Source organism: Bactrocera latifrons, unplaced genomic scaffold, assembly GCF_001853355.1.
Source record: "Bactrocera latifrons isolate USDA-ARS-PBARC rearing strain unplaced genomic scaffold, ASM185335v1 scaffold_295, whole genome shotgun sequence".
In the NCBI taxonomy this organism is placed as follows: Eukaryota; Metazoa; Arthropoda; class Insecta; order Diptera; family Tephritidae; genus Bactrocera; species Bactrocera latifrons.
In genome coordinates, this window is record NW_017536574.1 from 184111 (window position 1) to 198373 (window position 14263).

The 14263-nt window shown below is 32.7% G+C and overlaps 1 protein-coding gene across 3 annotated transcripts; it reads left to right on the forward strand.

The window, feature by feature from the left end:
* Positions 1-82: 82 nt before the first annotated feature.
* LOC108970274 (checkpoint protein HUS1) lies at positions 83-3106 on the forward strand. 3 transcript variants are annotated; one of them, XM_018935563.1, is made up of 3 exons: positions 621-1562; positions 2164-2483; positions 2544-3106. In XM_018935563.1, exons 2-3 carry the CDS (start codon positions 2195-2197, stop codon positions 3047-3049), a joined length of 795 nt encoding a protein of 264 aa, XP_018791108.1. In that variant the 5' UTR covers positions 621-1562; positions 2164-2194; the 3' UTR covers positions 3050-3106. The 3 variants fall into 3 exon arrangements, with proteins under 3 accessions (XP_018791107.1, XP_018791108.1, XP_018791106.1); XM_018935562.1 differs by lacking the exon at positions 621-1562 and adding an exon at positions 83-183 and having other exon boundaries at positions 2164-3106; XM_018935561.1 differs by having other exon boundaries at positions 2164-3106.
* Positions 3107-14263: the final 11157 nt, after the last annotated feature.

Consider the following 14263-nt stretch of genomic DNA (forward strand, 5'->3'; position numbering starts at 1 on the left):
TCTAGTTGAGAAGTTTTCATTCTAAATTTCTTTAAAATTAACAATTGATAGTTGGTACTTGGCAACACTGTGGTGGCCGTGATTGTCGGAATCAATTTTTGATATTGTCGATGAGACGTGTGGTTTTTAGTAAAAAATTAAATCAAAAATTGTTTAAAAATACATAAAACGAGTAAGAAACAGGTAAGTTTTGTGCAAAAGAATTAAGTGTAAAATGGAAAGATATATTGATGCATATATATATTCAGTTTTTAAAAGTTATACTATTTCACCATTGAGATGAGACGGTGTAGTAGTCATGATGATTGCAACACGGTTGGGTAGCTAGGTAGACTTGTAGACAAAATGTCGACTTTTGAGAAATTTACCAGATAAGTACTAAACATTCAGTATTAAAAAAAAACGTAAAGCAAAAATTATGAATAGTATTATTTAGCACATCATTTACATACATTTTGTAAAAATTTCGGTTTATGCAGTGTATTTTTATTTCGGTATTGATTTTTCGTTGCTTACATATATCCATCAGTGTTTAGAATCGTATTTAAGCTCTTAAATTGACATTTATTGCAAATAAATGCAACTTTTAAGTATGTAAAATATTAGATATGTCATCTACAAATGTGAAGGAACCAATATGAAATTCTTGTATGATAATATAAAAGTCGAACATATTTGAGAAATCGAAGAAGGTGTATGCAACGACCAAACAGCCCCCATTTTGCTCTTTATCGTGTGTTCATAACGATCTGCAACGTAAACCTCCAGCGCAAATGGCGTGTCTTGGCTCCATGTGTGTCAAGTCCATGTGCCTGTTGTATTTAGTGTTCAGCCAGCTCGTGTTTGTTCGCATTTGCTTTTTATTTCATTTTCGGTTGAGTTCGTCGGTGCTCTTTGTGAGACCAAAATGTTTTCTCAATAATCGACATGGTTCAACTGCAATTCGTATTTATGGGTCACATTTGTGAATATATTTTGTCAATATTTAATAAAAGTTAAATTTGTTAATTATAATAATTGTTTACGTCAGTGCTAGTAAAAGTGTGAAATTAAAAATGTTCAAGTTTTTGGATTGAAAAGTATGGTGCCAATGCTTTGTTTTTGTGTATTTGATATCAAAGCACCGAATATGTTGGAATGAAAGAATTTTGTTTTTCACTTCAAAAATTTGTTTTTATTTATTATTGACAAATTTATGCATACAAAATGTTGTCGACTAATTTTAGCTACCACAAAATGGAGGGAATATGTTTCTTAAACGAAATACATATTTGCCAACATATCAGACTTTTAGGAAATAAGAACGAGAACTTATTTTCTGCACTAAATTTTTCATGTCAGTACAATCAATGTAGGATTGGAATTATATAGCTTTAAAAAAATAAAAAAGTAAAAAAAATAATATTAATTTAATTATAAAATTCAAAGTATTATTGTATTTCTCAATTGTTACACCGAAGCAACGTTATAAAAATATTTCAACTTTTTTTTTTTTATTTCAACAATTTATTCCGAAATTGAAGTATTGTCTTAGACAATGATCCGTGCTAAATTTTATGAAGGTATGTATGTATATTGCCAATTAAAAAATTTTAATATACGTAGACTGGATTTTGATCGTTCAGTTTGTATGACAGCTATTTTCTATATGATTTATCGGCGTTTCCGTTAAATGAACAGTTCGTGTATATACAGACTGACAGAAATGGCAAATTATTCCCACCTCGCTTACGTAAAACTTACTGATGTAAGGTTGGTCAGCGTTATTGGCAATTGTTCTTTAATAGGGTCTCGGACGTTCCCTTGTATTCATTATAAACTCAAATGAAGTTAATATACCCTCAAGTCAATGTTAATTCATCCACTTCATCGTTACTTATTCGATTTAAAAAATCTGTATTTTTTTTCATTCTAAATAATGACTATAGTAGTATAAATTGAATTAGAATTTGTCCTTGTGATAAATTCATATACATATAATATTTTTAAGAGCAGTTTATTTAGTATATATTTTCATTAATTCATACGTTATTAGTAAGATAGATTTGCTATACAAAAAGTAAAACAGATAGAGAGACATCAACACAACTTTGAAATTTGTTTTTCTTCTTTTCATTCTTTATCATGAAACACATATTCAAATATGAATGGATCATAAAAAAGCCTACATAATTTAGCAAGTAAAAAAAGAAATATGAAATTTCGTGCCATGATGCAGGATCCTGAGTACATGCGAGAATTTCTCTATATTATACAAACATTATCAAAATTGGCAAAAGCATGTGTAATGAAAATATCTATGGACAAAGTCTACTTTGTGGCCAATGAGGAATCCGGTAGTACCGCGCCATTGGTGTGGGTGGAAATTGATCCGAAGCAATATTTTGCTGAGTACGCAATGCAAGGTGTCGACAGTGAAAATGATCCACATATTGTGCTAAATATACCGACATTGAATTTGGGAACTGCACTTTCCTTACTCCGTAACAATCCTTCTTACTGTAAATTGAAGCTTACAAATTTACAGTTTCCTTGTTTAACAGTTGACATTGATGCGGCAACTAAGAGTTCAGATAAATCGCGTCGCGCTATGCATCACGTACCTGTGGATGTGATACCACGCTGTGATTGGCCACACTTCGCCGTGCCTACTATTCCAGAATGTAAGTTAGTGTTAAATGTGCCATCCAACCGTTTAATACGTGGTTTAATTGATAAAATAAAGAATCTCTCGCCGACAATAATCTTTTACGCCACTTCTGCCGGCGAGATGAATTTGGTTGCCGAAACAGATATGGCAACAATAACAACACGTTATCAAAATCTTGAATTACGCACCATAAATCCAGGTGATGGCGAAAAGAGCAAAGAGCAAATAGAGGCATCTTGTTCGGTGGATTGTAAGAAAACTGCATTATTTTTCTCGGCTCTACAAATACCATCAACAGAATTATCGTGTGGCATAGCTGATGATCGACTCATACACTTAGAAGTAAATGTCCGCGAGGGCGTTACCATTCACTCCAAATTGCCAGCTGTTTGTATATAAACATCAACCAACTTATCAATAGTTGAACAATAAACTCACAATTTTTTCCAACATTAACTTATCAGTATTCTTTAATGCATTGTGGGTTAAGTGCGTCAATCGTCGGACACTACCTTGTTTTTTATTTTAACTAAGAAAATCGTTTAAACTGGCATGCATTGAAAATTCTCAATCGAAATAACCATCGATTTATAACGGTAGGTTAATTATAATTTTGTGAATTTTAGTTGGTGCACATATCGCGAAGTGGGAAAATTGTTTTTTTTTTTTCTAGTGATATAGAGGTTTCGGTAGTTAAGAATTTTAAATTATTGTGCCTAAAAATGCGTTAATAAATATTCAGTTTTGACAAAGCATCCAGTATTTATGGAATTCTTAAGTCCACCATTCAATATCGTATGAACGGAAAATTGTCTGCATTCTTTTTGACTAACGTCACTTATTTCATTAATTTTCGAGGTATTGAGGTACCCATAGAGACATACAAGACTAATTGACTACAATGAAACTTCGATAACTCGTATTTGCAAGGGACCACAATTTAAATACGAGTTATGGAGTTTTTCAAGTTATCAAGTTATACAACTTATAGAGGCAACACACAGAATATACGAATTATAGATTTTTTTTAAATTTTTTTTTTTCAATTTTACATAAAAAACAAGAAATGACTGTACGTATTTAAATTTTAAAATATAAAGTACATATGTTATTCAATGAATATATGTATGTATGTATTTTGAAAAATTGTAAAAAAAATTAAGAAAAGTGTTCATTTTAAAAGAAATCCGTAATATGTTTTTGACGGACATTATTTTGGCGTGTTTTATCTATGGCATTATCTGTAAACATTGATAATTTATTAAAAATATTGTCCTCAACATTTGATGCCATGAAAAAAAGACGCAAATTTTCAGTTGAAGCTTTCGCAATCTTTGTGGAAACTGAGGGAATTTCAAATGTTCAAATACGAGTTGTAGATGCTTTTGAGGAAAAAATACGAGTTGAAGAGGCTTTTGATACACATTTTTCAATTTTTGTCTCAAGAAAAATACGAGTTATCAAAGGGACCGAAATACATGCATTTTTCGCGAATTTTTCTAGGGACCGAAGAAATACTATGAAATATCAAGGTTTTTCGCTTATCGAGCTTACGACTTATCGACCTCCACGGTCCCCCGGAGCTCAACTAGGCAACATAGCTCCCACTCTGACTTGTCCCCCCACAGAGCTGCACTTAGCAAGGATTTATTTAGAAAGTGGTTTTCCGAGGACAAAAACAGGAAAAGTTACCGCAGCGAAAGGTAACAAAAACTTCTACCAAATGTCGTCTGAGTCAGAAAAGGTTACTATAACAGTATTATATTTTAAGTGCGGTTATGGCAGTATACTTCCTCCGATGGTTATTTACCCTTACTAAGGTCTACCAAAAGATATAGTAAACGGCATGCCTGTGCCGTACTGAAAATGGGTAGTTGAAAAGTGAAATTTTTCCTTGCAATAGTTTTTTTTTTTTTTTTTTTTTTGAGATAATATTATTGTAAATGCATACGAAAATATTAAGCTTTAAATTAACATTCATCAGTATTAGATGTTTTATTCAAATTAGTTTTGTTTTTATGTTAATTGCTGTTATTTATTTTGGGGTTTGAACACTTTTATATTTAATTTCAAAATACTAGTGTTGCTTAAGAATATTTACAGTTACTTCAAGTTTTACTTTTTAAGCATACAATTGTGAAGAGGTGTATATATTATTGAATTTATTTGTTTTAAATGAATTTTTAGTATTCTTAACAAAAAAGTAAATTTTTCTTAAATACTGTTTTGTTTTCTTACAAAATATATTTGTCCACACACTGGATCTTTAAAGCCCGGTTACTAGAAAAAAGTGTTCGCTTACTGGCACATATACTCTTTGCTAATCGATTTTTCGCAACTAATCCAGTGCAAGGAATTGTTCCATTTTCTGATAAATATTTTCCAGCATAAATTAAAATTATAAATTTTTTGTACCGAAAAAGAAAGTTTTTGAATTTTTTCAAAACATCGTCTGCGATAGCATTTAGAAATATTTGGGTACATTTCTATGCGGTTAAGTAACACTTATTTTATTTTAAATGCGTTAGTATTTGGTGGTTTTTCTAACTGACGTGTATGTATGAGTATCATTAGTCGCCAAAACCACAATTTTAATAGCTGGATATCAGCAATCTGCTCTTGATAATATTTAATAACAAAAAAACATATAACTTTGTAAGCGAAACCATACAAAATATTACTAAGAATACGCAAGAAAAAAACATACCTCTTTAAACCTCTTTTAGATCATTATTTGTTTATAAATAAAACTTCCTTATATTTGACGATCTTCTGTCAAATTCAAATGATTTAAGTCGTCCTAATTTAAGCCTACGTACTGGGTACCTTACTTGATGATTAGTCGTAATTACTCTATTATTTGAATGGGATGGTTGCCATTTCCAATCAAAACAAATTTATACCGAGTATTTCACTCGTATGTTAGTCGAATCTGTATGTTTGTAATGTATAAACACCAAGCCTGTAGCCAAACTTGATTATGAGTTTTTTGCAATATCCATATCCATGAAAGCTATAATCCAACTCCTCCCTACTAGTGTGTGAAATATATGAATGCATCCATTCAAATACAGTGAGCACTTAAACTCAAGCACCCAATGTTATTAATAATTTCTCGAAAAACTTTAATCATATTTTATATCAGGGCAACGCAGATCAAAAATAAATTTTTGGTAAAAACTACATTTTACCTTCACTAAATGAAAAAATAAATATAAAAGTTATCTTCGGTTGCACGGAAGCTGTAACAGCTTATATACAAGAACTTGATGGGTCATGGTAAGTCGCTTCGGAGGTTGTGCTGTTGCTTTGGGCATATGTTATGCCAAATTTCGTGAAGATAATTTGTCACATAAAAAAGTTTTCCATACAAGCACTTGGTTTTGATCACTCAGTTTGTATAGCAGCTATATGCTTTAGTGGTCCGATATCAGTGTTCCGACAAATGAGTAGCTTCTTGTCCTTTGCCAAATCGGTATCTTGTTAGAGTACTTTGCGTATATAGAGACAGACGTGTAATATAATAATAACATAATTTTGGCTGGTAGTTAAAGTGCCATGGGCGTTGTCAGGATCTATTAGTCTCCATATAACGTCGGCGTATAAATGTATTTAAAGATTCAATCTTTACAACCGAATGTTAGTCAATATAAAATACTTACTATATGAAATTTTAATTTTTACCTGGATTTGTTTTGTTTTTTTGCTTTTGCTTAAACAAAATAAACACTACAGACCAATTTTTAAGCTCTGTTTTTAAATAAATATTGTTAAGCAGGAATGACTAAAAATTACTTTTGAATCTTATGTTCATAGTGTTTTACCTGACTTTTTTTTTTTCATTTTACAGACAATATTATTTTCGTGAATACATTTGTATATGTATATTTTGTGGAGTCTCCAATGTTTTCTTACAGGTGTTAAAAACTTTATGGCCACCTTATTATACTCTATTCAGGGACAATTTAAATATGTTTGTAAAATATAAAATTAATATTTGTAAGCATTTAACTTATCTGTTGCAGAATATCTTGTCCACTTTATGTTAGAAAAAAAGTGTTTTCGAATTTTATTTCTACAATAAATTTCTAATTAACTTAAGCTTTCTGTTCGAATAAATCCCAAATTTTGACACATCTTGCATACTTGATATTTAATTTGGAATTGTACATTTGAGATTGGCTGTAAGCGTCAATGCATTGTTTTTTAAGCAAAAAGTAATTGGCATATAGCGAACAATGCGACCTTGAAAATATAATACTGAACAAAATTTTAAGCTTTTGCCAGCACTGTAGACAGGTATGCACGTACATAAATACATATTTATATATTTGTATTTATATATGTATGTATATTAACATGCGCACAAGTGTGTACGTAAAGTAAATAGAGAATCCAGTTTTATTTCGAAACTGTGGATCAGCGTTTCAAATCTTGTGCCAACTACCGTCTTCAGAATCTGGTATCTGGTCTATACAGAGTTCCTTTATCAATTTTGTTTATTGTTTTCAATATTTTTGTGCTTCGCTCTAAAACGCAGCGATACCTGCTGATCTAAATACTACTTACATATGTGTACATATTTGCTGTGCCCAGAGAACTTTGATTTGTTTGCGTATAAGTATATTTATGTATTTGTTTTTGACTGATTAACTGAGTTATTGAGTGGGGTCATTGCGTACTCTTCGCCGCCAGAGCGCATTCGCTGCTCTCCAAATTTTACCTCGTATGGGGACTTTTAGCTTTACATACATATGCATATGTACATATGTACATACAGTTGCGAGTATTGAAATAGTAGTGGCTATTGACAAAAATAGTTTCGCTTTAAATTTTGTTTCTTTTATGGTATTGAAGTTTATTATTCTAGTTATATTCTCTGTAGTGTAACGGTCCTGTTATACACAACAATAAGTGCGAAACACTTACCGTTACTTTTTTACAGCTAATTATATTGTGATATCTGTCTTTATGAGCGAGCATTAAAATAGTAGTGAACGGTGAGCTGATTGGACACAGATTATTTTTACTAAAAAATATTTAATTTTATCAATCAAAAAGTAAGTAAAAAGACGAAAAAAGGGGCGCAATATGGATTCTTTCCAAGAATTTTGCACCAATAGTTGTAAGATGTGCCAAGACTCGACCTAGAATGTCATCTATGGAGATTGGGAATGAACTGAACCTGGCCTGCGGTGTTCATACAGTGAGAAGACTTCTACATGAACATAATTTATACGTCCACAGTCCTCGATAAGTACCGTTATTAAAAAAAAACATATAACAAGTCGTCTTAAATTTGCCAAAGGACCGATTGAGAAATGGCGCAACATCTTTTAGACAGACGTGTCGAAAGTTATTCTCTACGGCGTTTAAGGGTCCGGTCAGTATCTAAGACGCTCCCCTAATAGAGAGTACGACCCCAGATTCAGCACAAAAACTATGAAGCTTGGCAGTTTGAATTTCATGGTTTGGGATGTTTTTCTTACAGGCCCAATTTTTTTGTGTAGTCCCAATTCACAAGATTACTAGCATAACGGACCGACACAAACTCGTGGATATAATGCAGTATATTATGATACCATTTGCTGAAGAGAACATCCCGATGAAGAGGATATTTCTATCCTATTGAAAACCTTTGGGCAGATGTTAAGAAAGCCGTATAGAATGACAAGCCCAAAAACAACAATGAGTTGTGGACCGTAGTGCAGCAGGCATGGCAGAACATACCACAGATGCCAGATGCCAGAGTCTCGTAGATTCTATGAAGAGTCGTTGTATTGCTGTTATTAAAAATAATGGCCATGTTACCAAGTACTAATATCTCGTATAGACGGAACTTCCAAAAATCCTTCAGTTTAAAAATTACAAAACTTATTACTTTACTACTATTTTACTGCTCCCATTAAATTTCATATATAAACTCAACTTTGTGAATAAATGTATCTTACACCCATTCAAATTAAAATATTTTTTATTAATAAACGTAGCCAGGGAAATATGATAAACTTTTCAATTTCAATTGATGTTAAAATTGTTTAGAATTTTGCATAACTCACAGGTATGTAAAACTCTAACACCCACTATTATTTCAATGCTCGCAGCGGTGAATATTTGGTGTTCTCTGTTTCATTGTTGTCACTGCCCTGTTCATCAACATTCATTTTGGTTATAAGCTCGGTGTTTTATTTAATATTTGTTTGTGATTTAATTTTCAATGTTTCGCATTCAACTCGTTTGTCGATGGACATAACGAATTTCTTTATTTGTTCCTTTATGCTTATCATGGTTTTGGTCACTCATATTTATGTGAAATGAAAATTCAAATGCGTTTGTTACCTTATGTTGCTACTGTTTGTAGTAAAGTGATTTCTTTTTTATTTAGATACTTTTGCTTTCGTTTAGCTCGGCTTTGTACTTTTATATTTTATGTTCTCAAAATGAAGAAGCGAAAAATTTAAGCAAATAATGCCAACAAATAATTAAGCACACTATCCAGAACCACCGAATAAATTACTTAAATACTGCAAAGGAACTCCAGATAATTTGTGATTTTTGAGGTTGATAATTCTTTTTATACTCTTGCAATATGTTTTAACAGATTATAATAGCTTTGTTCACCTAACGGTTGTTTGTATTACTTATTACACTAAATGATCAGGATTTTTTTCCACACTTCCAGAATTCTATAAAAAAAAATAAAAACGTTTATATGATTTTTTTTTTTCAAGTTAAATTTAAAATCTGTCTTAATATTAATAGACAATAAGTAAATGTGCTGTTAAGGTACAAACAAATTGTGAGTGATACTTCATTAAGTAATCCCCTTTTTATTGACAGTATAATAAAAACAAAAGTCCAACTACATACATACTAATTTACATAATTATTTGCTAGTTTCTTTGTTTAAAAAAAAAAAAAAACCTAATCATACACTAGTTTGTGTTAAAGTGCTGGTTTACAAGTTTAATATGTCTTTTCTTTTTAACCTTGTTGTAGTGGGTGCCTGTAGTAATGCCACTGCTAAAGGATTGGGATGAATCTCTAACCTGATTTTGTATCTTTCACTAAACTTTTTTATTTTTTATTTATATGAATATTGTAAAAAAAAAATATTATATTACTCGTTATCAGGTTGACATCTGCGAGGTTGGCTCACCCCATGATATTACTCCCACCATGTTTTAGCTCTTTTTTTTTTGTATTTTAGGTTTAGGGTTCCCTTCAGATGATTAGCAAACACCCCAATTCAATTTACTTTTGTTTCATGGCTACATAATACTCCTTTCCAAATACTTTCATCACTTCCTCCATGAACGTTAGCGAAAGTAATCATTCTTTTTTTCTCTCCTAGAAACCGCTTCAGCGGTTATAGCCAAGTTAACAACAGCGTTTTTTCATTTTGCAATGTGGCATCAATTTGAGATTCCAAGCGAAGTCACGTTCTTCTCCACCTAATCTCTCCAACGGAGTGGAGGTCTTCCTCTTTCTCTGCTTCCGGGTACTCCGTCGAATACTTTCAGAGCTCGAGTGTCTTTTAATTCGCTGAACTATGTCAATGTCGTCGTATATTTCATGCAGCTAATCGTTCCATCGAATGCGATATTCGCCGTCTCCAACACGCAAATGGCCATAAATCTTCCACAGAACCTTTCTTTCGAAAACTTGGACGGCAGGACGGGTATAATGAGTGACTTATAAAGTTTTGTTTTGCTCAAGGATGGAGTCATGTGTAGAAGTTCACGACTTCCGGTATTAGACCAAGTATCCTCTGGAAATCCAAAAAGCATCCGTTTGGAGCCAAGCCAAAGTGAGAAGGCGAACCATCCCCACTCAGGGTTGTGCCTTTGGGACGGCATTTCAAGCTCTACGTATAGCTGCAACCGAAACAATTTGTTTTCGGAAAATGCAAAAGAACAGCTGTAACGACAAGGAGCGTCGCGTCGCAGCATGGAAAAAACAGACTGCCTATCTCGCAACTTTACGATCGACCAAAACACCTGCGAGTTGAAGAGGGAAGCGAGACGCATTTGGAGACAGAAAAAGAGACAGGCCGAAAGGCGTATGCTGGCCGCCAGGGGTAAGTCTCGAAAATTCTACGAAAAAATGCGGCGACTTACCTCTGGTTTTACGTGATTTTATTTTCGTACGTGAGAAAGCGTGTTTTTTTTTTTAATAACGATGCATCATTTTGCTTAGAATGAATAAATTTGGTTAATAATTTGTTGATTGATCTTTAAAAGGTGTGTTGTGGTCAGTGAATGTGTAGCATGTGATAATTTGCTTTGCACAATAATGCATCCACTTGACTGGTGTTGGTTTTGGAATGGTCCAAATAAATTGTGAAATTTAAAAATCAATGCTATATTCCGATATAAAATATTGCGCTCCCTGTTGGTTATATTCTATTCTACTCCAACAGGTAAGATGTACATACATATGTATGTATGTACATATGTACATATTTACTGTAAGCGCTTCACATCTGTTACAACGTCAATGCTATTACAGTGAATTGTAAATGCGTCATAACTCTTGTTTTCTAAAAAGTCTTGTATTTATAAGTAACGACGTATGTATAACCATTTGTTAGCATTAACAAATTTTATGTGCTTATCTGCATAAGAAACTGTTTTTTTTTTTATTTATTTTTTATTTGTACCTATAAAAATTGCGTATTTCCAAACAAACGACGCGTTTCCGCACAGAACAGCAGTGAGCAATGATGAAAAGTATAGGTCGAGAATATTAAAGTGACTTGAAATACAGTTTGTTGACCCCATTTTGAAAATGAGAAACGTACTCAACGTGTTTCGAGGTCGTGTCCAGGGTGAGACCACATGCGGAGTGGCGCAGTTTTGGAATGAAGACGCAAAGGATAGAAGGGCGCATTCAACATGCATACACACTGTATACGTACATACATTGTAATTAAGTTGTGTTGAGTAAAATCTGCCGTAACTTAGCAAATTACCAAAAACAATGGGCACTACAAGCGTACAATCGAAATATTGACAACTTTAGTTACTTGGACAAATTGTAAAAACATGTGCATTAAATAATACATTGTTTGCTTTGTAGACATAACAGCAACAACAATGTGTGGCTTATTTTGTTATTTTTGCCATTGAAATGCAGCCTTTGTGATTCCTGTTTACTTTCAAACGCTGTTGTCATATGTTTGCTCTTACGCGCACAGGTCAAACGACTCTATACGTATGTATATATGTACATACATATTTCAATCCTAACACAAGTAAAGCCGTTTACTTCTCAGATCAAAGTAATTACCACACTTGTTAGCGACATGAACTCGTGCAAAAGCCCGCTTCGAAGTAGTGGTTGTGCTGTGGATACACGAGGCCACTAGGGGACATAACCAGAAACCAGAACCAACCGTTCAGCAATATCAATAATCAGTACCACTCAAGTTGTTGGATATTACATATGTATGTAGATATGCGGAAAACCCGAGTGCGACCATGTGGCTAAATAGGAGTTTGCTCTCAATGTATTCCGAATGTTTAGAGAGTTGAGTGAACCGCTAAACTATTATTTGCCTGTTGACAACGTATATCCGACTCGTATGTTTTATGAGAGAGAAAGAGAGCCGCATGTCCAAACTCGTGAGTCCAACTCGTGTGAATGGCCTGCGTTTGCAAAGTAGCTGGTGGCAGCAAGATTTTGCTTTCAGTCTCTTCTTTGAACTCGGTGCGGTAACAACTTGGCAAAAAGTTTTGATACTAAAAACAGTAATGCATATATATTTATTTATATATACATTAAATATATAAATATAAATTATATAAAACGTTTTTTTCTTTGTGATTACGGCCATTGCTAGACGGTTCAGCGAGCGAGGAAACATAAACTGAAATGGTAGAAACGGTTTTGTATATAATGTATATATAAATGCATTATGTATGTATGTATATTCGTGTATATAGCAAAATTTAACTCCTCGTACTCGCAGGCAGTGAAAAGAAATGATTGCCGATAAAGCCAAAGTGAGCAACAAAACCTTACAGTTCAGGGGAGCGACGAAGCCGAAAGCAGTGTATATACCTGATACATATGTAAATGCACAAATATATCCATGTCGGCTAGTATATACTATGCCATAATTAACAAAGCAAGATGTGGGCACAATATATTATATTGAAAATATAAGGAACTCCAAGTGAATACATTTGCCGTAGTGAGTTTCGTATTATATAAAAAAGTAAATAAAAAAACAAAACAACGCAAAAAGTTTAATATCTAAATGTAACGCAAAAAAAAATTAAATCAAATTCAATAATGTTTCGTAATTAAGAGACACCGCAACAGTTTTAATTCTTCGGGAAGGCGATAAGACAACGGTGTTAACGAGGAATTTTTAAGTGCTAAAAAGTAAGCAGTTATAAAATATTTTAATAAAGAATAACTGCTAGTCGAGAATACAAGATCTTTATAATTTGTTTACATAAGATACATTTTTATATGAAATAATAATGTTATAAATTTCATATGTATAATATATAGATATGGGAAGTCTTAGACTAATGGATCATATGGTTTCATTGCGGAGCTTCAGTAAATAAACCAAAAGGTGCATTTGACTATTGGTTAGCGAGTATATACTCACATATATAATACTTAAATATTGCGTATTTGTATGTAGGCATATATATGTGAATCACACATGTATGTACATATATTTATATCATGATTATATATACTTAATGTTGTATATCAAGCAACTACGACATTTTGTTGTGCCGAGGCGTTCATCATTCTCTCTCCTCCCCCATATGTTTACCATTTCGTTTTCATTGCTTTGGCTGCGCTGTCAGTATGTCGTCGTTCGACATCGCCATCATCTGAGCACCAGACATCGTCGGTTTCTATTTTATTTTAATTTTCTTTGCAATGCGGTGCGCAGCTGCCATTACTTTGTACATCGATTTTATATTTAGTAGAAATTTTCCGTTTTTCTCTATGCAATATACATGCATGCCCACATATATAATTAACGGAGTGTGTAAAATGACAAATGAAAGAAGTTAAAAAAGAAAAACTAATTTCAAAAGTGCTTAACACGGTGATATTTAAATTGCACTTCCGTAAGATGCGTATGCATGTGTGTAGGGGAAGCGGACGCTGGTGGGTATAAAAAAAACACATACCGACATATACCTGTTTACATTATTAGATACTTTGTGCCTTATATAATGCAGGCTAAGTTACAAAACTCCATTTTGGAAAAGATAACACTGTTTGCCGTTTTTGGAACAAATTCATTAGCACTAATAAGTTAAAATAATTTTAAACAAGATTTCCCTACTTAATAACATTTTTCTTTCCCGGCGTAATATTATAATTGCTTTCTACTCATATTCTCTATAATTTGTTAAATACATAAATTTGAAATATGTGGCTATGTGAAATTTGTATTGTAGCACGGATTTGTACTTACATACATATAAATAGTGCGTATGAAGAGCAGAAGGGGTTAAGCTTGAGTTTTACCTTTAATAAAAATGCATTACTCCTTAACTAGATTAGGCACTGTTTTAATTGCAAATGTTAAAAAATATTAAAAAATGGGTAGAAATTCGCTTTGTACGCTGG